The sequence below is a fragment of the Miniopterus natalensis genome, chromosome 1 (assembly GCF_054644295.1).
Source record: "Miniopterus natalensis isolate mMinNat1 chromosome 1, mMinNat1.hap1, whole genome shotgun sequence".
In the NCBI taxonomy this organism is placed as follows: domain Eukaryota; kingdom Metazoa; phylum Chordata; class Mammalia; order Chiroptera; family Miniopteridae; genus Miniopterus; species Miniopterus natalensis.
This window is the reverse complement of record NC_142081.1, coordinates 124,291,085-124,318,218: the sequence shown is the minus strand read 5'-3', so window position 1 is coordinate 124,318,218 and position 27,134 is coordinate 124,291,085. Positions and strand designations below refer to the sequence as shown.

At 36.5% G+C, this 27,134-nt stretch overlaps 2 protein-coding genes across 2 annotated transcripts in view; one reads left to right on the top strand and one right to left on the bottom strand.

The window, feature by feature from the left end:
• Window positions 1–27,134, bottom strand: part of GPR158 (G protein-coupled receptor 158) — a 315,239-nt gene that overhangs the window by 257,243 nt on the left and 30,862 nt on the right. The window lies entirely within an intron of this gene.
• Window positions 9,287–14,798, top strand: LOC148094381 (uncharacterized). Its single transcript, XM_087817703.1, is given in 8 exon segments — window positions 9,287–9,365; window positions 10,971–10,983; window positions 11,848–12,507; window positions 12,744–12,859; window positions 12,862–13,137; window positions 13,238–13,426; window positions 14,371–14,540; window positions 14,640–14,798. Coding segments are annotated over 8 exon segments (1,662 nt in total).

Here is a 27,134-nt window from a genome sequence, read left to right as displayed (position 1 = left end):
TGTTTGTATTTCTCTGCCTGGCTTATTTCACTTAGCATTATAATCTCCAAGTCATCCATGCTGTCACAAAAGGTAAGGGTTCCTTCCTTTTCACATGGAATAAATGTACCACAGCTTCTTTAATCCACTCATCTACTGATGGGAACTTGGGCTGTTTCCAGATCTTAGCTATTGTAAATAGCGCTGCTATGAACATAGAAGTGCATATATTCTTTATGCTTGCTATTTCAGGTTTCTTAGGATATACTGCTGGAAGTGGGATTACTGGGTGACAGTTTCATTTTAAATTTTTTGAGGTAACTCGATACTGCTTCCCACAGTGGCTGCACCAGTCTGCATTCCCACCAGCAGTGTACTAGGGTTCCCTTTTCTCCACATCTTCGCCAGCAAGTCATTTGATTTGTTGATGATAGTCATTCTGACAGGTGTGAAGTGATACCTCATTGTTGATTTAATTTGCATCTCTCTGATGATTAATGACTTTGAGTATTTTTTCATATGTCTCTTGCTCACCTTTATGTCTGCTTTGGAGAAGTATCTATTTAGGTCTTTTGCCCATTTTTTAATTGGATTGTTTATCTTCCTTTTGTTAAGTTGTATGAATTCCTCATATATTTTGGATATTAACCCCTTATCAGATGTATCATTGGCAAATATGTTCTCTCATACAGTGGGCTTCCTTTTCATTTTTTGATGGTTTATTTTGCTGTGCAGAGCTTTTTATTTTGATGTAGTCTCATTTGTTTATTTTCTCTTTTGTTTCTCTTGCCCTAGGAGATGTATTGGCAAACATATTGTTACAAGAGATGTCTGAGATTTTGCTACCCATGGTTTCTTCTAGGACGTTTATGTTTTCATAACTTACATTTACATTTATAAACCAATAATGAATTCTCAAAAATAGAAACTAAAAAAATATCCCATTTACCATTGCAACAAAAAATTAAGATACTTTGGAATAAACTTAACCAAGGAGGTCAAAGACCTGTACTCAGAAAATTACAGGACATTGAAAAAAAGAGATAGAGAAGGATATAAACCAGTGGAAGAATATACCATGTTCATGAATTGGTAGAATTAACATCATTAAAATATCTATACTACCCAAAGCAATCTATAAATTCAATGCAATTCCTACTAAAATACCAACAGCATATTTCACAGATCTAGAACAAAATTTATATGGAACCAAAAAAGACCCCGAATAGCCACAGCAATCTTGAGAAAGAAGAACAAAGTTGGAGGGATCACAATAGCAGATATCAAGTTATACTACAAAGCCACTGTAATCAAAACAGCTTGGTACTGGCACAAGATCAGGCATATAGATTAATGGAACCAAACAGAGAACCCAGAAAGCAACCCAAGCCATTATGTTCAATTAATATTTGACAAAGGAGTCAAAAGCATACAATGGAGTAAAGACAGTCTCTTCAATAAATGGTGCTGGGAAAATTGGATGGTTCCATGCAAAAAAAATGAAACTAGACCACCAACTTACACCATACACAAGAATAAATTTAAAATGGAGATCTTTTTTCTTAATGTAGACATTTATCTCTATAACCTTTCCTCTCAGAACTGCTTTTGCTGAATCCCATAGGTTTGGTATGTTGTGTTTCCATTTTCATTTGTCTCCGGATATTTTCTGGTTTTCCTTTTGATTTCTTCTTTGACCCGCCAGTTGTTCAGAAGTTTGTTGTTTGGTTCCCACATATTTGTGAGTTTTCAAGCTTTTCTCTTGTTATTGATTTATACCACTGTGGTTGGAAAAGATACTTGATATTATTTCAATCTTCTTAAATTTGTTTACCTGTCTGTCTTGTAACCTAATATATGATCTATCCTGGAAAATGTTCTATCTATGTTTGAGAAGAATGTGTATTCTGCTGCTGTTAGATAGAATGTTCTGTATATGTCTGTTAGGTTCATTTGATCTAAAGAATCATTCAAGTCATTTATTTCCTTATTGATTCTGTCTGAATTGTTAAAAGTGAGGTATTGAAGTCCCCTGCTATTATTGCATTGCTATTTTTGCCTTCAGATATGTTAAAAATTGTTTAATATATTTAGGTGGTCCAATATTGCATCTGTATATATTTAGTTATTATATGCCCTTAAATAACTGATCCCTTTATCATTATATAATGACCTTCTTTGTCTCTTGTTACAGCTTTGGACTTAAAGTCCATTTTATCTGAATCAAGTACAGTTGTCCCTCAGTAACTGCAGGGGATTGGGTCTAAGACCCCCTGCCCACCCCCATGGATACCCAAATTCATGGGTGCTTACTTCTCTTATGTGTAAGAGCATACAGTTGGCCATCTGTATCTGCAGATTCCCAGTCACAGATCAAAAATACTGTTTTCCCTGATATATAAGTTATTTTTCTCTTGATGCTTTCAAAATTCTGTCTTTGATTTTTGTCCAAGAGTTTGATTGTAAGATATCACCCTGAAGATTTCTTTGGCTTGATCTGTTTAGGAATCTTTGAGCTTCATTTCACTGGATGGCCATCTCTCTCTCCAGGTTTGGGACATTTTCAGCCATTATTTCTTTAAATGAGTTTTCTGTCCTTTTCTCTATCTTCTTCTTCTGAGACTTACATAATGCAAATGCTGTTTTGCTTCCTGGCATCCCATAATTCACATAAGCTTTCTTCACTCTTTTCCATTACCTACCCTTTTTCTTGTATGAGTAGATATCAAGAGATCTATTTTGAAGTTCAAAGACTCTTTGTTCTGCTTGATTGAGTCCAATGTTGAAGATCTCTACTGTATTTTTTATTTCATTCATTGTACTCCTCAGCTCCAGAATTTCTGTTTAGTTGTTTTTACAATTTCTATCTCTTTTTTGAATCTCTTTTTTTTTTCATGCATTGTTTTCCTGAATTCATTGAATTGCCTATCTGTGTTCTCTTGAATCTCACTGAGCTTCCTTAAAATAATTATTTTGAATTGTTTTGCAGGTAACTTGCAGATCTCCATTTCTTTGGGATCATTTACTGAAACTTATTGTGGTCTTTTGGTGGTATCATGTTTCTTTGCTTTTTCATGTTTCTGGTGGCTGTGTGATGATGTCTTCACATTTGATGTCTTCACTACAGTCACCTCTACAGTGAAAAAAATGTTCATTTCTTCGCCGTAAAATAAGAGAGTCACTAGCCACACATGACCATAAAGCACTTGAAATGGGTTAGTGTAACTAAGAAACTGAATTTTAATTTTATTTCAGATGAATTAATTTAATTTTAAACTTAGCCACACATAGCTAGTGGTAAATAAATAGACGTCTATCAATAAACAAATGATCTTACTAACAACTGTAAGAAGCAGGTACTATTGTTATTTGTTCTTTATGCATGAGGAAAGGTAGAGAAAGAGAGATTAAATAACTTGTCTAACCACTGCTAATAAATGGCAAAACCAGGATTTGGAACCAGGTACCTGTCCCTAGACCATATACTAATAATTTTTATATGAAAATCTGTCGTTCCTGATGATTTCAACTTAATATTCTAGTTTTCAGATTTGGGGTGGAAGTTTACAAAATATAATAATGTATAATAATACAACAGATTATATGCCCAGTACCAATAACTAATGTCTAAAAAGAGTTACATCCACACAGTGAATTAATCTCAAGCATTTATGAAATCATATGAAAATATTTCTTTTATAAAAACAATGAGCAGTCTTTTCTGCTTACAACATAGTCTGATCCCTGAAATTCATAATAATCAGTGCTACCTCTTTACTTAAGAGTATAACTCTAATGCAACAAGTGGTGAAAAAAGGTTATAGGGATGCTCCTGCTTCAGAATAACTAAACACTAGAAAGTACATAAGCTTTGAGACATAACTGGTCTACAAAGGTCTCCAATGACCCCCATTTAAAACTAGAAAAAAAGAGTCTGAAAAATTGTCTATGAGATCAAATCAGAGCTACAACAATGGACAGCACGAAGGGGAAAGATTGCCTGAGGGTAGAAATCTAGCAATGAAACTAAGACTTTGACCTGCCACAGGTGAATAAAAAGGACCCTAAGGCTATTTTATTGATCAGATGCCCTCAGAAGGGGTTGCCATGATTCCATGTCAGTAGTACCCCTTGGGTTCAAAAAGCAGAAGCAGCCCTGGTAGCTGCAGCTCAGTGGTTGGAGCCTCTGCCCAAGCACTGAAGGGTTATGGGTTCAATTTGCAGTCAAGGGCACATACCTGGGTCGAAGATTCTATCCCTGGCTCAGTGGGTAGGGGGAGAGGGGGTTACGTGCTGGAGGCAACCAATCAATGTTTCTCTCTCTCTCTCCCCCTCTTTCCCCCCTCCCCTTCCACTCTATCTAAAATTCAATGGAAAAAAATCCTTGGGTGAGGATTAACAAGAACAACAACAAAAGCAGAAACAAATTCTGTGAAACTTTCTAGGCCCACTGAACTTCCACTAAGATAATGCAATGAGCTCACAAAAATATCAAACCCAAAAGAAAGTCAGTTTTTATGATTAAGAACCAGAAAATGAACAAACAACATTTTTTTTTACTCCCAAGGGTTGCTGATACAGAAGCTAAAGGAAAAAAACTATAGCACAGCTACACACAACTATTTTAATAAATAGAGTACACACTCAAAGGGGAAAAATAAAAATGTTTCCCTTAAGCTCAGGAAAAAGGCAGGACTGTCCATTTTCAGCACTCTTATTCAACATAGAACTGGAAGTCCTAGCCACAGCAATCAAACAAAAAGAAGACATAAAAGGTATCTAAATTTGAAAGAAAGAAGTAAAACTGTCATTATTTGCAGATGACGTGATGCTGTATATAGAGAACCCTAAAGACTCCATCAAAAACTACTGGAACTGATAAAGGAATTCAGTACAGTAGCAGAATACAAAATAAATAATCAGAAATTGGTTGCATTTTTAAAAGTTATTTCTTTTTAAAAAAATGTATCTGTATTTTGAAAGTATTACAGATGTCCCCCTTTTTCTTCCCATTAGCCTCTTCCACCACTACTCCCAAACCTGTTGCACCATTTTCTGTGTCCATGGGTTATGCATATATGCATATAAGTTCTTTGGTTAATCTTTTCCCACTCTCCCACCCCCTTCCTTCTGAGCTTCATCAATCTGTTCCATGCTTCCATGTCTCTGGATCTATACACTAATCAGAGAGAATATATGCAACCCTATGTTCATAGCAGTGCTATTTACAATAGCTAAGATGTGGAAACAGCCCAAGTGTCCACAAGTAGATGAGTGGATAAAAAAGCTATGGTACATTAACACCGTGGAATACTATGCAGCGGTAAAACGGAAGGGTCATGGAGGGACCTGTAGAATATCATGCTAAGTAAAATAAGGCAGTCAGAGAAAGACAAATATCACATGATCTCACTTATACGTGAAATCTAATGAAAAAATTAAGTTATTCCTTTTTTTATTGACAGGGAGAGAGTCATAGATTTGTTGCTCCAGCTATTTATGCATTCATCAGTTGATTTTTGTACATACCCTGACTGGGTATTTAGCCAGTAACCTTGGCATATCAGAACAATGCTCTAACCAACTGAGCTACCCAGCCAGGGTAGTTGCATTTTTTTATACACCAGTAATGAACTATCAGGAAAAAAACCCTAAGAAAACAATCCCATTTACAATTGCCTCCCTTCAAAAAAACCCAAAACCTAGAAATAACCAAGGAGGTAAAAGACCTGCTCAGAAAATTATAAGACACTGAAGAAAGAAAATGAAGGTGATACAAATAAATGGAAGCATATGCATACATGGTGCTTGTGGACAGGAAGAATTAACATTGTTAAAATGTCCACACTACACCAAGCAATCTACAGCTTCCATGCAATTCCTATCAAAATACCAATGGTATTTTTCACAGAACTACAACAACTAATCCAAAAAATAGCCACAAAAATCTTGAGAAAGAAGACAAGTTGGAGGTACCATGCTACCTGATATCAAACTATATTACAAGGTCATGGTAATCAAAACGGGATGGTACTGGCATAAAAACAGACATATAGATCCATGGAACAGAAGAGAGAACCCAGAAATAAACATATGCCTATATGATCAATTAATATCTGACAAAGGAGGAAAGAAAAATGGGGTAAAACAGTCTATTCAATAAATGGTGTTGGGAAAATTGGACCAAAAAAAAAAAAAAGAAACTATAGACCACCTTCTTATACCATATAAAAGAATAAACTCAAAATAGATCAAATCTTTTTTTAAAAAAAATATATCTTTATTTATTTCAGAGAGAGAAAGGGAGAGGAAGAGAGAGAGAGAAACATCAATGATGAGAGAGTCATTGATCGGCTGCCTCCTGCATGCCCCCAACTGGGGATCGAGCCCACAACCCAGGCATGTGCCCTGACCGGGAATCAAACCCCAATCGCCTGGATACTAGGTCAACACTCAACCACTGAGCAATGCCTGGCAGGGCAAAATGGATTAAATCTTAAGTGTAAAACTTGAATCCATAAAATTCCTATAAGTAAACATAAGCAGCAAGCTCTCTGACATTTCTCTTAGCAATATTTTTTTGCTGATATATCTTCTTGGGCAAGGGAAACAAAAGAAAAAATAAACAAATTGGACTATATCAAACTAAAAAGTTTTTGTACAGTAAAGAAATCCATCAACAAAACAAGAAGACAACCTACTGAATGGGGGGGAGATATTTGCCAATGACATGTCCAATAAGGGGTTATCATCCAAAATGTATAAAGAACTCATACAACTCAACACTAACAAAACAAAAAATCTAATTAAAAAATAGGCCAAGGTCCTAAATAGACACTTCTTCAAAGAGGGCATACGGATGGCCAATAGACATATGAAAAGATGTTCAGTGTCACTAACCACCAGAGACATGCAAATTAAACCACAATAAGATATCATCCCATACCTGTTAGAATGGCTATCATCAATAAATCAACAAACAACAAATGTTGGCTAGGATGTGGTGAAAAGGGAACCCTCATGCACTGTTAGTGGAAATGCAGACTGGGGCAGCCACTGTGGAAAGCAGTATCAATTTACCTCAAAAAATTAAAAATGGAACTGCCTTATGACCTAGTGATTCTACTTCTGGGAGTATATCTCAGAAACACAATCAGAAAAAATATACATACCCCTATATTCATTGCAGTTATTTACAATATCTAAGATTTGGAAACAGCCCAAGTGTTTATCAGGTGATGAGTGGGTATAAAAGCTGTGGTACATTTACACAATGGAGTACTACTTGGCCATAAAAAGAAGGAAATCTTACTTTTTGCAACAGCATGAATGGACCTAGAGAGTATTATGCTAAGTGAAACAAGCCAGTCAGAGAAAGACAAATTTCCATATGATTTCATTTATATGTAGCATCTAAAGAGCAAACAATAAAGGAACAAACAAAATCGAAATGGAATCATAGAGAGAACAGACTGATGGTTTCCAGGGGAGAGGAGGGGTTGAGGGACTGAGTGAAAAAGTTGAAGGGATTAAGAAGTACAGGTTGGTAATTGCAAACCAGTCATAGGGACGTAAAGTACTGCATAGGGAATACAGTTAATAATATTGTAGTAATTGTGTACAGTTCCAGATGGATACTGAAAATATCACAGGGAACACTTTGTAAAGTATGTGATCATCTATCCACTATGCTGTACACCTGAAATGAATACAAAATAATACTGAATGTAAATTGTAATTGAAAAATAAAATTCAAAGAAAAAGGAATAAAGGACACAATCACAAAATTGGCCAATCAATACAATACTGTTAGAAATAAAAAATATTTGGAGGGGGGAAAATCATCTACCTATGGCAATTACAATTGTTGAAAGGCTTTAAAAAAAGGAAATAAAACACTAAATCAATTGATTAAAAATATGAGACTAGAAACAATTAATTGTATTTGAAAATATGTCCAAAAATTATGCTCAATACAGCACAGAGAAACAAGGAACTGAAATGTGAGAGAAATGTTAAGAAATATAGAGAATAGAAGGAAAGGTCTAACATCCTTCTCATAGGTTGTCAAAAACAAAAACAAAAAGTGAATGAATAGAGAGAAAAAGAGATACTTCTAAAGAGATAATGGATGAAAATTTCCAGAACTGATGAAAAATGTGAATCCATAAATCCAGGAAGCACAATATATCCCAGGTGTTATAAATTAAGTCAGAATAAAATAAAAGGTCCATGCTTAAACATATTATTTTTTAAAACACCCTGGTAATAAAAAAAAAAAAAAAAAATTAAAAGCACCGACAGAGACAAGGCTGAGCACCTACAAAATCATGGCAATTAGAAAAACAGCAGACTTCTCAACAAAAATAATGAAAGTAAAAAGGCGGCAGAATAGTATCTTTAAAAGACAGAGAAAAGCCCAGAATTAGGTTTTAAAAGCTTAACACTGGTTTTCTTTTTTTATTAAATTTATTGGGGTGACATTGATTAATAGGGTCATGTAGGTCTCAAGTATATATCACTATGATACATACTCTGTATATTGCATTGGGTACCCATCACCTGATGTCAAATCGTCTTCTATCATCATATATATGCCCCCCTTTACCCTCTACCATCCCCCACCCCTTCCCTCTGGTAAGCACAAGACTGCTATGTTGTACCTATGAGTTTCAGTTTTATATCCCACATATGACTGAAATCATAATGGTCTCAAAACATTCATTTTTTAGCAAAGGTATCTTTTAAGAATGACGATAAAATTATTTACAAATAAAAACAGGGGTTACCACCAAGAGAGTTTAGTAAATTAACCTCAAAAGGATACTTTTCAGGAAGAATAAAAAGCATCCCAGAAGGACAATCTAATGTGTAGCAAAGACAATGGTAAATATGTATGTTAATGCAAACACTTTTTAAACATATTATCATGATATTATCTAATTTTTAATGTTTAAAGGAACAAAAGTAGATTTCCTCTCCAGGCATGATGGGTCAGGTTTACCTTGCTTCCTTACCAAATAAAAAACTGGAAAATAAAACAATATTGGACAACAGGCAAAGCAACAGAACATTCCCAAGAGAATGAAAAGGAGGACATCCCTATGATTACTGCCTGCAGAGACACTTCAGGCTTCATCGCAGGAAGAAGTAAACCAGTCTCCCTGAACTGAAAAGACAGAGTTGAGAATTCAAGAAAGCCAAAGTAGCTAGAATTCCAAGGAATAATATAGTTGATAAAATTTGTATAAAAGGTTGTTAAACAAGCTATTATGAATAAAACTTCATGTGCTTAAGAAAATAAAAGATGCTGCAAAAAAGTGCAAGGAAGCCTCCTGAAATGAGAAGGGGGTCCCGTTGGGAGGGTGCTAGTGAAACTCTGGAAGGTAAGTCCCATTGGCTGCCCCAGTTGCCTATGGGAGCTCTTAAAACTCACAGGAGAGTATGCATGTGACACTGGATATCCCGAAGGCCACTGAATGCAGCTCACCCTCAGAGCAAAAATGAAAAAGCATTTTGGGAACAGAAAGAAAAGCCCCTTCTTTATGCAGTCTCTTCTCCAATGCCACCTACTGAATGAAAAGCTTAACACTGTCCCAGCTGGCAAACGGGAAATCCTATAGAACTCAACTCCAATATCACAAAGGAGGGCAAAGAAGGATGGATTTGGAGTAAAGAAATAAATTGATAACTCGTACGACAAGTAGATAAAACATTTAAATCTCTTGATGTCCACCTCTGACAGAAGATTCAATGTGGAAGTTCACCAATAAAAAGAAGAGTTATTTTAGCTTAAATATAACCAATGAATAGAAGACAAACTCACTTCAGATTTCACCAGTAAAACGTTACATTTCCATTCCTATGTTTTTGCAGACTTAATTTCTAGGCTAACAGAGAGCATAACTGGGAAATCTTACTAAAATATATATTTCATCATATTCACAGAATTGCTTATTTATAATTATGTACATATATATACATACAGATGCACACACACTTAATCTTATTTGTTATCAAAGAAATACACATTGAAGCAACAATTCAGTAGATATTTTTACCCACTGAATTGAAAAAAAAAAAAACCAGCATCCAGTACTCAAGATGATGCAGGAAAAAAAGGTGAAATCTGAGGCTGGCAAAAAGAGGAAATGTAGGGGATATTTTTTTCTTCTTTTGACATCTCTGTATTGTTTTCAAGATTATAATAAATAATTCTAATTGTTTTAATTTTATAACTTTGGAAAAATTTTATAAAAATAAAATTTTTAATTATGCAATCAATTATGGTTAACAACCTATTAGATTGATAAATTGATTTTTAAATCACACTTCTCTAAACATTGACACTGGACTAATAATACAAAAATAGCTGGGAGATAAAGACCAATTTAAACATTCTTTTCCAAATTAGAAATAAAGTTAATTACAACTAATCATAGCATGCCCAGTATTTAAAACTCTAGAACGATATTTTAAAGTTTACTGGCAGAAACATTTAAACAAGGTTAGCTTTATAATTTATTTATTTTCTAGTAGAGAAAATTTGGGTTTTTGTGCACCAACCAGAAAAACTTGGTGATAATATTATTTCTGGAAACGAAACTGGTCAATCTTGAGGTTGGTTGCCCCTGCTGGTCCTCTCACCCCTGTCTCTCATACCTCCTTGAATCTGATAATGGAAAATAAACCTCCATAGTAGCTCACCTCCTCTTTTCTCTCCCACCTAAAGAAAATCAAAATCAGCCCTTTATTAGCAAGAGTTAAAGAAAGTAAAAATGAGTCCACTTCAGAGGCAGTCTTTCCCTTCCAGTTTCCCTTTCTGTTTCTTTCCTCCATAACATTCCACACTCTCTCCCTCCACCAACGACTCTCACATCCCCAACACACAGATGAATCTACTCTCTCAGAAAACAATCTTTCCAGTTACGAATTATGTAATTGACCCATATCATTAGACCTCATAATATTTTCCTTGGGTTCTTTTTTAGTTATAAAGCTCAGGTAAGATAAAATTTCCTTGATTTTCATGCCTACAACACCTGTAAGATATGTAAAACTAAATATGTGAAGCAATTCAACAGAATACATTCTAATTGTGGAGTCCTGAACAAGAGACCTGAATGTGGTCATGTTCTGAAGGTAAATTACTAGGCTTGACAATGATCTCCTGCTGGCTTGGTATTTTATATGCATTTAACCAAATCCTGTTTTCTAATCCATTCTACTCTTAATTTGGTTGAAGTCCTACATGACTTTTTAAGCAGAACTAGATGAGTCAGAAAGAAAATTCCAAAACTCTATGAAAGTAGCATACAACCTACAGCTCATAAACTTTGTGGAGTGCTGGAGTTAACTCACTGAGCTCAAAATACTAAAGAAACCATACCAGGCTATCATTTTAATTTAAATTAAAAACATATTTTGACCATTTATTTCTCACTTTATAAATGTATATAAAAGATGCTGTAATAAAATGATGAATTTATTATGTTTTCTGAAAGAATAGATATTAAAAGTACAATCATACTTTAAAAGATATGTGATCACTACGCTAGGCATGTTTGGGGCTCCTAGAATCTTGGCCCAAATTGTGCCATTTTTTTAGTGCTTACTGGAAATTAGAGCTTCTACCTTTCATTTTTCCTTCTGGGAGGCAGTAGAAATATTTTTTAAAAGGACAAGAAAGACAAGAATAGAAAATTTTAAAAGTAAGAGAGTAGAGGAAGGCAGGACTTCCAGCATCCTCCATTTGGAGGTTGTTTTGGCAGCTCTTTTGTCAGCCTGTGGGTCACAGGCTGAGGGGAGCACTGGGTTGGGAATAAGGTGACTAGACTAGCGTGTGCGGGAGTTGTCCCGGCTACACAGAGGCAGGTCTGAGGCACTGGGCTGCAGCAACTCTTCTGCCACGTCCCCACCCCAGTTGCCTGCCACTCGTGCCCACTCTGCCCACAGTCTGGCAGCAGTGGTTGCACTGAGGCACCCAGCTGAGGGCTGTGTGGCCATTTATTTCTCCCAGGAGGAGTGGGGGCTCCTAGATAAGGCACAGAGGCTCCTGTACCATGCTGTGATGTTGGAGAATTTTGCACTTACAGCATCCCTGAACTGCTGGTGTGGAGCGGAGGAAGAGGAGGCACCTTCTGAGCAAAGTGTTTCTATGGAAGGAAAGTCACAGCTCAAAATTTCTAAGGCAGATCCACCAACCCAGAAGACTCACCCCTGTGATAAGTGTGTCCTAGGCTTGAAAGACATTTTGCACCTGACTGAGCTCCAAGCAATATATCTTGGGCAGAAGCCATACTTAGGTGGGGGAACCAAAGGCTTCTGGTTCAGTAAAAACCTCCGCCAGTACCAAAAGCATGACAGTGGAGAAAAAATTTTCACAGTGGTTGTGGACAGGGACTCATTTGTGAGGAACTGTAGATTCCACGTGTCAGGGAAGCCATTCACCTGCGCGGAGGTTGAGAAGGACTTTCTAGCTACCTCAGGCCTTTAACATCAGGCCACTACCAATGGTGAGAAGCCACAGAGCAGCACTGAGCCCTTCAATGGTGGAAAAAGTCATGACAAGTAGACTGAAAGCAGAAGAGTTTTCAGCAATACACACCCACTTCTCCACCAGAGAGTCTGCACTGGAGAAGGTCTTGAGTGTAGCACATGTGGGGGAGGCTTCAGCTGCAAGTGCAGACTTGCTCAGCACCAGCAAATTCACCCTGGAGAAAAGCTATATGAGTGTGATGTGAGAAATTCTTTAGCTGCAAAACCCACCTCATTCAACACTGGAGAGTTCACACTGGAGCAAAGCGCTATGAGTGCACTGAATGTGGGAGATCTTTTAGCCAGAAACCTGACCTCATTCAACACCAGAGAGTTCACACTAATGAAGGCCTTATAAATGCACTGAATGTGGGAAATCATCTAGCCAAAGCTCGAGCCTCCTTCAACACAAAAGAGCACACACTAGAGCAGGGCCTTATGAGTGCACTGAGCATGGGAAGTCGTTTACCTGTAAAACTCACCTCATTTGGCACCGGAGAGTTAACACTGGGGTAAGGCCTTATGAGTGCATTGAATGTGGGAAGTGTTTTAGCAAAACATCTGTCCTCATTCAACACCAAAAAGTTCGCACTGGAGAAAGGCCTTATGAGTGCAGTGATTGTAGGAAATCCTTTATCTAGAAATCTATCCTCATGCAACACCAAGGAGTCCACACTACAGAAAGGCCTAATGAATGTAGTGAATGTGGGATATTCTTTAGCCACAAAACCCACCTCATTTGACACAGCACAGTTCACAACGGAGCTGAGCCTCATGAGTGCAGTGAACGTGGGAGACCTTTTAGGCAGAGCTCTGGCCTCCTTCAACATAGGAGAGCTCACATGCAGTGAATGTGGCAAATTGTTTAGCTGCAAGTCTAACATCAGTCAACACCAAAGAGTTTACACTGGTAAAAGGCCTTAGATACACAGGAAATGTGCTCTTTCCTTACTTAGTTTAACAGCATTGGAGGAAAGCCTCTGTGAGGAGCTGTCGGCTTGAATTGACTCATATATCTGGACCTCTACAGACGGAGATCACTATAAGTTTTGGTTATGTGGGAAGCATGTTTAACCTTCCCAGGGTCCTTGCCAGGTTTATGTCACCACCAGTTTCTGTGGCAGAAACCATTTCACCTCTACCACCTGGCAGGTCTACACAGAGTGCATCAGTCACCACCCTAGTGTTCAGCAGAGTTGACCTCTGTGCTCTCCTATTGGTTGGAGGAAATCATGAGTGTCCTAAGCCCTTCTTTCTGAAAGGCAGGGCATGGACCTGACCTTGTGTTGCCCCAAAAGACTCTGAGTTCTGCTGGCTGCTTGCAGAGGAGGGCTAGGTTTTACAGGAACGTAGTTGGTCTCATGTAGTGCTTGATGATGAAGTTTTACAGCTTCCAGGTCACCAAATTATAAACTGCCTGTCACACATTGCTCTGGTTTGTACAATAAAAAGGCCATTTGTTTAAGCACCTTTCATCTTGGAAACTCTGTTCACTGTGTGGGTAGTTCGAAAGCACGATAGGACTCTGCCAATGTGAAGGAGAAGCAACTTTTTTGGGAAAGTTATCCTCCCAGGCACTATTCCAGGAGACATGGTGCTCCAGCTAGCGCGCAATGGGGTGCACTAGGGAGGTGACAAGGTAGCAGGACACTCGGCTCCTATGCAGAGGGGTCCTTCCCAAGAGCATGGTCACCAAAGGCACACAGAGAAGATGGGTTCATCTGCCCCGGGACTGACACCAGAGGATGTAAAAAGATGATGATCACCCCTCCTGCTGGATCACGTCTGGGCAGAGGCATCCCACGTACCTTACGGGCTTTGGACGAGATTCGAACTTTCGGGTGGAAATCTCAGCAGCCCTGGGGAGGAGGGCAACACAAAGCTCAAAGCAGTGGATGGAACTTGGACAAGACAGGGAGCCTCTCCACAGTGTGGAGCTGATCAGTCACCATGAGCACACAAGGGCGTCTCTCAGCGACTTTGCCAGAGTTCAGAATCATCCCACCCTTGTCACCAATGGTGGTGTAAATGGGGAACTAAGTGCCCCTTTGGTTTTAAAGATATTTCCAACAGAAATGACCCTTATAGAGGCATATAAATTTTAAAATTTCTTATACTTACAGGTCCTGGAGGAGGAAAGCCAGATGCAAACGCAAGGGACAGTCACTGGAAGTCAAGAAGGGGGACTTGTGGCAGGGGCCAGCCTTATCACAGTGGTGCATTTGTTCACCTGGTGTTCACAGCCTGTTTGTGGGGATGTTGAAGCATCAGGAAAATATTAACTTTTAAGAGTTTAATATCAGTGTCTGTGTTGTGTGTATGTGTGCATGTGTATGTGTGTTTGATTGTTTTATCTTAGGGACCATGTTGTGTTTTGTGTGTCTATAATACTATGTCTCTAAAACCTCCATCTTCTTTCCCTCTGTTTGTGGCTGTAGGGTGTCCTTTATTATCTGTGGTAAATATCTGTGGCCAATACAAAGAAAGGTTAAACTTCATCTCTTGCTTAGAGAAATTAAAGTTGTGTTAAATAGAAAACTGACTAGAAGTTTGCAAGACTTGGAGAGCAGGAATAACCAGGGACTGTAGGTGGGTTACAATCTAAATGTGACCCTGTGGTCAGATATAAAGGTGCTCGCTTAGGTCCTGAACTTAGTACCTGCTTTGGATCCATTGGATTTGTTGGCATTCCTAAAGCTATCACATCCTCTCAGCTTATGATCAGTGATAATTTAGACTGTCCAAACAGCTTAAACCCCAGCCAGAAAAACTGTGGGGTGGGGATGTTCCTATGACTGTCACTTAAAGAAAAATGTACCTGACTTAGTCCCTAATTGAGCCTCCATGGTAACTACTTTGATCAAGGAAATGAGGTGGGACTTAAATTGTCCATGAACGACTGCAGTTCTTAAAGAGCATGTTCATCTAGGATTCACAGAACTTTCCTGGAGTCATTGTCAATCTGCCGGGTTTTTTTTTTCTTTTTTATTGAATTTTTTAAAAAAAATCCTCACCCGAGGACACGCTTAGAGAGAGAGAAAGAGAGATAGAGAGAAACATTGATCGGTTACCTTCCATATGTGCCCAGCGAGGGAAAGATGGAACCTGCAGCCCAGGTATGTGCTCTGACTGGGAATCAAACCAGCAACCTTTTGGTGCACAGGACAACACTCAACCCACTGAACCACTCTGGTTAGGCTCTTTTTTATTGAATTTATTGGGATGGCACTGGTTAATAAAATTATGTAGGTTTCAGGTGTACAATTCTATAATACATCATCTATATGTTGTATTGTATGTTCACCACCCCAAGTTCACCTTTTTATTTTTTTAACTTTTTGGTGTCTTTCATCTTACATTAGTTGTACATTTAAAAATACTCTAAAAAAAATAATAATAATAAAATAAAATAAAAATACTCTCATTTGGTTAAATTATTTTTAATTCCTATTTTTTGCATTGCTTGTTAAGTGTTTGCCATGACTTTTGTTATAAGAAATATAATTCTACATGGCTTTTAATGTGATCAATGAATATCTGTTAGAGCAGTGAATAAATATGGCACCTCAAAAAAAAGAGAGAGAGCAGAGGAAAAGCAAGAGGGAAAAATAAGGGAGACAAAGAAATACGGAAGGAAGGGCCAAGGAAGGGAGGGGTGGAAAGGACGTAGAAAGAGAAGGCTAAAAATGAATGAAGATAAAATTTTCCAATTATACATTTATATATATTGCAAAACTTGATGTTAAGAAATAATCTAATTTTTAATTTGGTGGTTTTGTTGTGGAGGAGGATTTATATGGATTTAGCTGAAGAGTATCTGCAAAGCCCTCTCTTTTAATGTCAAAAAGAAAGAGATGCAGTTTTTAAAAGCATCATGTGTTCAGTCATTCTTTCAAATCTAGAGAAATGACAAAAATACATGACAATGGTGAATTGAGAATAATCACTAGTCAATTTGTAGAGCCACCTACTCCGAATTCTTTACAACCTTTTCACAAAAGGCATCTATTACAAGCGAAAAACAATAGAATCTAAAGCACATAACTAAGTCATTATGGGATATACAGAGTTTTTTTATTTGATTCTAAAAATAATAGAAGTTGATTATAGTGTTTATGATAATAGAATTTCCCTAACAAGAATTAAAACCATCAATTTTAATTAAATCTCTATTCATTTTTAATTAGAAATTCTTGTAATGAGTAAATGAAATTAATGAAGTAAATTTTAAATGAAGTCTAATATAAAATAAATTAAAAGTTAAACCTACGATCTAAGGTTTTCAGCTACTAGGGAGAGCATCATGAGTAAGGAGGCTCTACTTGGAATTTTTCATTCCTGAAAGAAGATGGAGTACCTGTAGAATTCATCTAAAGCTCTCTTCTGGGTGTGATATAGTAATGAAACCAGTGGCCATAAGAGATACTCTATTACATGAATATGATACTATACATGAATTTAAACTACAACAGCAGCCTTACCAATAAGATGTATGAGAAGGTCACTGCCCTTGCCTTAATGTAGTCTTGCATTAGCAACTGATCAGACCAAATTCTTAATTGAGATGTAACCTATATTAATTTTTTTAAAAATCTCTGAGCCTCAGTTTCCTCATCTGTAAAACTGAAATAATAATAGGTATTTTCTAGAACTGTTCTGAGGATTAAATATACTTTTACATATATTTACATACATATGTATGTATATACACATACACATATGACAGTGAAAGGGCAGGCATCTGATAAATGTAGTGATTGTAATTAACTACTCAGATAATTTTGATACAGCAGTATAGGTGTGAAAATAGAAATATGTACAATGTACTAGAGTGGCACATAGGAGAGAACCTGCTCTACGTGAAGTGTGGAATAGGCTGTGAAAGGGTTGCAAAGGAACAAAACCCAGGACTCAGAGAATAAGCAGGAATCTGTTAGGTGGCTAAAGTGGGAAATTATATGTTACTCAATAAAAAGAGCATGTGCAAATAAATGCACAGACACCTGAAACACCATGGTAGAATCATGGAAGGCAGGCAGCTGGGTATTGTAGAACAGACAAAATTTAGATTTAGAAAGCCATACATATAAGGTGGCCCTTAAGGTACAGGTTAAGGAGTCTGAAAAATATTAAGCAGTCAACTATAAATATTTGTGGAGCACCTTTATTATGGACATTATTATGGCCCCTGAGACACAATGGAACATACCTTATGTGGTTTCTGCCCGCATGGAGCTTACAGTGTAGCACAGAAGATAGATATAAATAAATAACTACGAATAATTTCAAACATACAAAGCACTATGGAAAACTTAACATTTCCAGAGAATGTACTACGCAAAGCATTCTACATGCAACATAGAATCATTCCCTTTTTTTAAAATGTTGAGTTTAAGAAACACAGGCAGCCTGAATCCAAAGCCAACACTTTTAACTACTATGTAATATTATCTCATTAAAAAAAAAAAAAGGCAAGATGATATAATCATCATATAAACTTTTTTTAAAAGATCACATTGGCAGCAGTGCAGAAAATGAATTGGAAAGGAATGAAACTGAAGGCAGGAGAATGCTGCAAAGGTCCAAGCAAGAAATGATTAGGGCTACAACTAAGTGAGTTGTAATAAGAATGAAAGAAGAAAACAAACTGATGAGAGATATAGATTGAACCCCACAAAAAAATGTTTACTAAATCCACAATCTGTTAATTAAAAACAAAAATTAAATAGCTGCTCACCAGCTTATCAAATGATAGTAGTAAAACAGCTGACCAATCTTAAAGAAAATCTTGAGGCATTACCTGAATATGCCACTGAATAATAAACAGCACTAGCTGAACAGGCACACTGGTCTTTATACACACTTCAAGCTACAATACTCTATACAGTTCAAATGATTTTTATTTACATTGAAAATTTCAGTTCAAAAGGTAAAATACAGTATATCCCAACCTTTGGTGTTTTGATCAAACTTGTTTAAAAATGAAATAAAAAATGAATTTCTTCATTCAAATTATCATCAAATAATCAAATAATACTAAAGAATATTACCTGGATGCATCCACTATAGCTAGAAATATATATATCAATCTTAATATGTAAAATTTTATTTTAAACAGATTGCTATTTTAACTAATGTGATTATTGTCCTTATGTCATCCACCAATTCAAATGATACTGGGCTGAGAATTCATTGGAGCCTCAGGCCGAAATTATCAGGAGGGGAGAAAAAGGGTGTATAAGTAAGTCAGAAGAATCATCAAAGTAAGGAAGAGAGAAAGCACAGAAACCAGGTAGTGGAGTCAAAGTCAGAATCATGCAGAAGCTGGTGAGCCCACTGAATAAGACCTTGAAAGTTTTTGGTCTTGGAGCCTGTTTACACTTGAAAATTACTAAGAATCCCAAAGGTCTTGTATACATATTGGCAACATCCATTGAGATTTGCCATTTTATATATTAAAACAGAGAAAATTTAAAAATATTTATTAATCATTTAAAAATAGCAATAAGCCCATAACATGTTAACATAGATAATATATTTATGAAAAATAACTATATTTTTCAAAACAAAAAATAATAGCAAAAAGAGTATCATTGTTTTACATTTCTGCAAATCTCCTCAAAGTCTGGCTTATTAGACAAGATTCTTATATTTCTTTCTGTAATGAATCTACTTGTATATCATATCTTGGGTAGTCTTTTTACATTCACAAGAGAATAGAGAGTTCAAAAGGTAAATAATGTCTTTGAATTGTTATACAAATAGTTTTAACTTCACAGACTCTCGTGACAGGGTCTTAAGGACCCCCAGGGGTCCCAGGACTACACTTTGAAAATGACTACATTTAGATGAATGTATTTTAAAAGGTGGCAAATGAAGGTGATATACAGACCGGCATAAAAACAAAGCCCATAAATAGGGTGGCTCAGATTCTAAGTCTATGAATTCTGGGCTTCAATAGAACTAGGATTTTAATAGGGACAAGCCTGTAGAGACAATTATCCATTATCCTATTTCTGGACATAAATAGAGAATCAACTCTATAGAATTTCCTCCAGGTGATCATGGAAGTGTAAACACCAGCAGGAAAAACTGCTTTTGCATGCATAAAGCAGAGATTGTACTGACAAGCCAACAGTAAAATCTACTGAAATAATTACATAATCAAGATAGGTCATGGTTTAGTTCATTACAATAATTACGGTAAGATAATAAAAAGCATTGCTGAAGAAGGGCTCTCTCTCTTGAGGAGCTATTAAAAATAAAGTGGATATCCACATATTTAGAATAGTATAAAGTACTCCTTTCTGGAGACAGAGAATGAACCAAAAGCTTCTTAGATTCTCCTCGAGTATTTTTATCCCATTGAAATTAGCTCTGACACATCTAACATTTCCCCCTTTACACACTTTTCTACTTCATGTACAATAATTGCTCTAAATCTCCATTTACAGTTCTTCCTTTTTTTCCTCAATCCCTCTGTTTTTATGCTTTTGGTTCCAACTCTAGCCCTTACTCTTACTCCTGTTTCACCAATTATATTCACTGTTCCCTACACCTCTTCATACACCTATACCTGAGTTTACATTTTGAAACATAAAAATATCATTAAATATTACACATTCTTTTGCATTATAAAGACAATAGCAACCCAAACTATGAATAAACTGAAAGAGAGAAGAAAAACAATGAATTCAAATGGCAAAAAAATATTCAAACACACACTTACACATTACTTTGAGGGCAAAGTATTTAAGTTATTTCAATATTTTATGTTCTGCTTGTATCATCAACTACACACTTGCTCTCTCTCTCAATCTATAAGCCCTGGGGAGGGAAAGACAATGATAAATCGAACCTTTTTCTGGATGAATATATATATGTATAAATGACTTGATAAAGATACCAAAATAATTAAATAAAAAGATGGTAAATAGGCTTTCTGCCTTAAGAAAAAAGGAAATAGCAAGGAATAGAGTTTAATTCTTGCATAATACAGTCAGTTACAGCTTTCTAAATCAGCCAAGACTGTAACTAAGCAACATGATTCTTCACTGTGCTCTAAAAGGGGGCTGCCAAGCATCAGTAGACTCATTTAGCATTGAGAGCTTTGACAAGCTTCCACCATATTCTTTTATATAATCATAACAGAGGGAGTACCACATTAGATCTGATTTGCTGTCACAATGGGATTTTTCCCCCACCTAAGCTAATGACACAAAGCTATATTTAACCCCCCAAAAGTCACCCTTAGGCACTCACTGTATATTCTGATTGCTTCTCACATCTAGAATTGGACAAGTAGCAATTTTTCAGCTACCGAATGTGACAAAAGCAAAGGTTTAATAGGTAGAGATTTTCTTTTCCTGATTGGCTCCATTATAAACTTAGCTACGTATTCCAAATCTGCTCACTAACTTCTTATTTCATCAGAAGTTCTCATTGAACTGAATTGAAAAGATCAAGAAAGTCTGATACTTTGAGTTCATATCCATTGGTACGTGTGAGTCAGTCCTCTTGCCCCTGTGGCCCAGCTGCATATGTATAGATCTCCCACCTTTAAGCTCAGCCCCACTCTAACCCTATGCCACAGAGAAGTTGGGCAGCACTTTAAGTGGCTTGTCTTCAGCGATGACTAGAATCTAAAATTTATTTATGGTAGCATAATCACTGAGAATCCCCTTGGCATCGTTGTCCAAAGTGACCTGCAGTCCTCCAGATTAAACTTCGATTCCTACATTCTGATTTGTATTCTAATTGCCTGCTGGAAGTCGGTCCCTTTCCTTCACACCTGCCCCCTTAGCTGCTGTCCCAAAAGTGAATACAGCCCTCATCAACTCGTATCTAAGGAGATGGATCTTATCTCTTGGGTCCTGTTTCAAACTGGACACTCTTACCATCCCACGTCACTGCCATGCACTGAACCAACAGACCGCCACTAGCAAGAAACTGCCGCTGCTGACACTCATATACCTGCAGATGGAACCCGTTTTACATTGATCATAATCTGAATTTGTATACGAGCTTACCATGTCCTTTTCAAAATTTGTTTTGGCCATCCGAGAGCGAGATGAGTTCTTCTTGTTTGTTCTACATCTAATTTCCCACATAAGTAAGATTCTAGCATGCTTCTTGACTGAGCTCTCATAAGCACAACCACAGCAAGACTAACAAGATCATCCCATGGGCCACTACCAGTGACTCTCTTTCTAAACAACCATTTACCACCATACTACTGTCTGACAGTTTAAATTCCTGAACTACCATTTGCTAGTTTTATGACCTTAATCGAATTACTTAAAACCACCCTAGGTCTAGAAAATAGAAAAAAACAATAGTATCTAATTTATAGGGTAATGAAGCACTAAATGAATATGTCTTGATTAATATTAAATAATTATTTTCATATACAGAGATTGAAAAACAAACTTGTATTAATGGGACACTTAACTGGGGAATTTCATAGACTCTTCAGACTAAGGCTAAAGAAAACTTAATTACTAGCACATACCATCAAATATATTTGTGCCTTCACCTATACCACTCATGAATTAGATCTTATAAGAGCTTTTTATTTTTTAAACATTGCATGTAGTCCACAAAGCTAATAAAGTTTTATCTGATTGATAGATGATAGATATATAGATACACAGATAGATAAAGTTTGTTTACCTTCCACAGACAGACAGTGCTCTCCTTCTACATTCTAATTCAAATACTTCATAGGGCCCAACATTAGATCAACAGGTTCAAGAAGCCTGATGATACAATCCAGTGGCATGGAATGTATACACAGGAGTGTCATTCAGCAGACACCAAATACCATGTCCTTCTCATAGTTGAAAAATGGGCTTATCTACTACTGTAAAATATATAACTTCTTCATAAGCAAAAGAAGTAAGTTAGACTAAAGAAAAAAATTAAAGATACTTCCCTATATTGCCTTCTTTCTGGCTCAGAATATCCCAGATTTACAATCTAATGTTAACTAAACACCTTTTGGCTTTTTCTTCTTATTTCCATCAAAATTAGTCTTCTCTCAATATTCCCAAAGTGCTTAATGAGTAAATGGAAACCAGATCTCAGAATCTAGCTTGAATGAAGGTGGCAATGATAAATAGTAGTTTATCATTATCACGGGGAAAAAATTGGAAAATCTCAGGTTTGGCATGCATATCCACATCCAGTGTGAGAACTCAAAGTAGTGCCAATGCAAGGACAACAAATGTTGCTTTGGGATGGAAACATCTTTCAGTGGTCCCCCTTACAGTATACTAGAAGTATAAAACCTTATGGTTGCAGAGACACTTATAGTCAATGTTGCATAAAGTTTTGAGCCCTGCAAAATTCTGTCAAGTGGCACCTTTTACTGCTGAAAATACTAAATCCTATAACATCCTCACATGGTAATGTGTGATTAAACAAATCTGACATTTAAATTTACAATTTCCTGATTTAAAATATATATTCTCAATTTTTGAACAATTCCGATTGTTAAAAAGTTCCACTGACATTGAGCTAAACAGATCCCCCTGTAGTTCCTGTTGGTTTACCAATAAATCATAGTCTAACCCCTGGGTCCTTTAAGAAAAAGTATAAATATCCACATAATAGCTATTTTCATATCTAAAGACAGTTTTTAGATCACCCATGGGTCTTCTCTTCCTTGGAAAACCTTCTCAATTTCTATGATTCATTAAAAAGCAAGGTTTCAAAGTTCTTAGTAATAGTATTTTTTTCTCTTCTAAACAGGGTTCAATTTTTATATTAAACTTCAATTCAGCATATTGAATACTTATATACTCTATATTCAATATAGAATATTAATTATATGCGTCAGTCTGATCAATGTCAGAGGGATGGAGGAGGGCGGGTGGGTGGAGGGGGAGAGAGTAACCAAAGAATTTATATGCGTATATGCACAACCCAAGGGCACGGACAATGGTGGGGAGAGGGACTGGGGAGGGGAAAGGGAGAGGGTGGAACGGGTCACTGGGGAGAAAAAGGGACATCTGTAATATTTTAAACAAAAATAAAATTTAAAAAAAGAATATTAAATATATGGAACATATTCTATATTCAATTGCTATATTCCTTGTCACACTATTTCAGGTATTTTCTGCTAAGCTTAGAATAGTGACATATGAATCTCCAAAGATCTAGAGAACAACCTAAGATTAAGCTGGTTTTTGCTCCCACAAGATGGTGATAGCCACTGGTGAACTGTTGACTCCCTTGCTGGATATGTCTTTCTCTCAATAAGATAGCCACCTTTCCCTTAACTGACTTATTAGGTACCTCAGTACAGTTATTTTGGAATAGTGATTCCTAACCCTTGTTTTGAAACAATTCCAGAATATCCTTTCAAATAACTCTCAGGAACATAGTGAAAAACTGAAAAATAGATGCAGTTTCTATTAATTTTAGAAAGGACTATGTAACAAAACCAAACAAGTTAGGGCTTCACTAGTTCAAAAACAAATGGGGCCTTAGCTGGTTTGCTCAGTGGTTAGCGCACTGACCCGCAGACTGAAGGGCCCGGGTTTGATTCCAGTCAAGGGCACGTACCTCAATTGCAGGCTTGGCCCCAGTCGGAGTCATACAGCAGTGGTATGACCTCTTTTGGTAAAGTCTAGCAAAGCAAGGATACTTGAATGACCAGAGGATGTTTAGCCTGGAATAAAGCAGACTTAGAAGCTAGCCAGCAGCAGTCTAAATGGCTACTATGAAGAAAAATGGTTAATTTTATTTTGGTCAACTTCACTCAGAATCAGAAGCAATGGCTAGGACTATATCAAACTAAAAAGCTTCTCCACAGCAAAAGAAACCATTAACAAAATTAAAAGGAAACCCACTGTATGGGAGAACATATTCGATAATTATGCATCTGATAAAAGGTTGATTTACAAAATGAAGAAAGAACTGATACAAATCAACATGTGGAAGACAAACAATCCAATTAAAAAATGGGCAAAGGACCTGAATAGATATTTCTTCAAAGAGGACATACAGATGGCCAAGAGACATGAAAAAATGCTGAATGTCACCAATCATCAGAGAGATGCAAATTAAAACCACAATGAGGTACCACTTCACACCTGTCAGAATGGCTCCATGAACAACTCAACAAACAAGTGCTGAAGAGGACGATGTGGAGAAAGGGGAACCCTAGTACACTGCTGGTGGGAATGCAGACTGGTGCAGCCACTATGGAAAACAGTATGGAGCTTCCTCAAAAAATTAGAAATGGAGCCGTCTTTTGACCCAGTGATCCCACCTCTAGGAATATATCCTAAGAATTCTGAAACACCAATCGGAAAGAATATATGCACCCCTATGTTCATAGCAGCACAGTTTACAATAGCTAAGATCTAGAAACAGCCCAAATGCCCATTGGTAGAAGAGTGGATAAAAAAGATGGGGTACATTTACACCATGTAAAAAGGAAGGAACTCTTACCTTTTGTGACAGCATGGATGGACCTGGAAATTATAATACTAAGTGAAATAAGCCAGTCAGAGAAAGACAAGTACCATATGATCTCACTTATATGTGGAATTTAATGAATAAAATAAACTGACACAAAATAGCACCAGAGACATGAATACATGGCACAGACTGACAGATGATAGAGGGGAGGTGGGTGGGGCTGATGGGATGAAAGAGGGTGAAGGGATTAGCCAAAGAACAGATTCATATAACCCATAAACACAGACAACGGCCTGGTGATGGCAAGAGGGAAGGGAAGGAGGGATGGGGGGGAGGGGGAGGAATATGTAATAATGTCAACAATAAAAATAAAATACATTTTTTTAAAAAAATCTATCCAAAATAAAAGAAACTATGGCTATATATTATAGGGAGGCCATATAACAACAGTGTGCTGCTTCCATTAATTCAACCAATGTGTCAGGCACTGTGCTAGGCACCAGCGAATACCTGACCGTTGTCCTACATTCCAGTAAGAAAGAGTAACTTCATGTCAACCACATTTTGTATTAGTAATGAAAGAAAGGAGTTTTGCTATAAAATACAGTGGAAATTTAAATATCTAGAAAATTACTAACATTTACTTTTCTCCATTTACTGAAAGATTTTTACAGTTTTCAGTGTAAAACTATGGCATTAAAAATAGTTTTTAAGTTTCTCGTTATTTATTTTCAACTGACTTAATACAGTTGATCATGCCAAAATTAATTTCAAGTTTGTCCTTCAACATCCCTTCCTGCTCGTAAGGGCAGTGTTACTGATTCAACTATATGACGAAATTCAGGGATTTGAAAGTTTTCAAGAATCTGTGTGGTTTGACATCACTATAAACTAGACCATATTCCAGAGCAGAGCTGTCCATTACATTGTCCAATATGGTAGCCATTAGTTACATGAAGCTACTATACATTTGAAATTGGGTTAGTGAAGCCAAGGATCTAAATTCTTAATTTTGATTAATTTTAATTGATTTGCAATTCAACAGACATATGTGGCTAGTAGCTATTGTATTGGGCAGCGCAGCTCTAGAGACAGGTAAAAAAATATATGTGCAAAGCAGAAACTTTCCAAAGAAAAGGAAAGCAATGGTGAGATTATAGCCTTCAGATGAGAAGTAATATACAGCTGTTTCTAAGTAATTTCACTTAATCACTCCAGAAAAGTACTCTAAACCCAAAGAGCGAACTATATTCTGTATAGAAGAAGGCTTTCAAAAGAGAATGATTAACTCCTGCTTTCTTTAGATTTTTGCATTAAATTTTCTTCTTGTGTTCTAAATGATATCCTTTCTTACATTTTTAACTTTTTAAAAGTATATCTTTAGAGATTCATTAATTTTTATCTAATGGAGTAGTAAGGAGTTACAAATAGATTATCATCTAATATGCTTAATAGATAAAAAGAGATATTGGAAAACTATCTTAGTGCTATATAAAGCCATTGGCCGAGCTTATGACCCAACCATTCCAGTGATTCTGGATAGAACAGTGAATCTGATAACCTCATGAAGTGGTCTCCAAAACAGAGGACAGAAGAGGTCAATTGGCAGTGAAAAGGAAATACTAGAACTTCTACTTACATTGAATTTTTTAATAAAAAAATAAGAAATAAATTAAGCTTTACTAATATTTAAGACTTGGATTGACAATAATGCCCTCACTCAGTCCACATCTCATATGACTACAATATTGATAAGGCACTTGAGGTATCCTTAAGGAAAACTGGGAGCTTCGAGGCAGAAATACTGACACTCGTTCTCGGTTCCTTCATTTGCTTTCGAATTTCAGTTTATTACCATTTATATTTGACCACTTGGGTGAATTTGTAGAGAATATTATTTTAAATGGTAAAATATTTACAATTCTTCATAACGAGATGATGTGTGACCTGGAAAATCTTTTCCCACATAAAGATTTCCTGCTTATCTCAAAGTGAACTACTTGTTTCTGAACTTGAAGATTAGTTGTGTATTGTTCTTGACAAGAGAGAGAAGTGCTCCCAATTTGCTAACCTGCTTTATGATGACAAGTGGTTGTCAGCAGTGTCTATGCAGCAGGTATTTTCAAAAAAAATCTAAGCTGTTCCTTCAAAGTAAAAGTGACATTTAAATAATCCATGAGTAAGCCTTT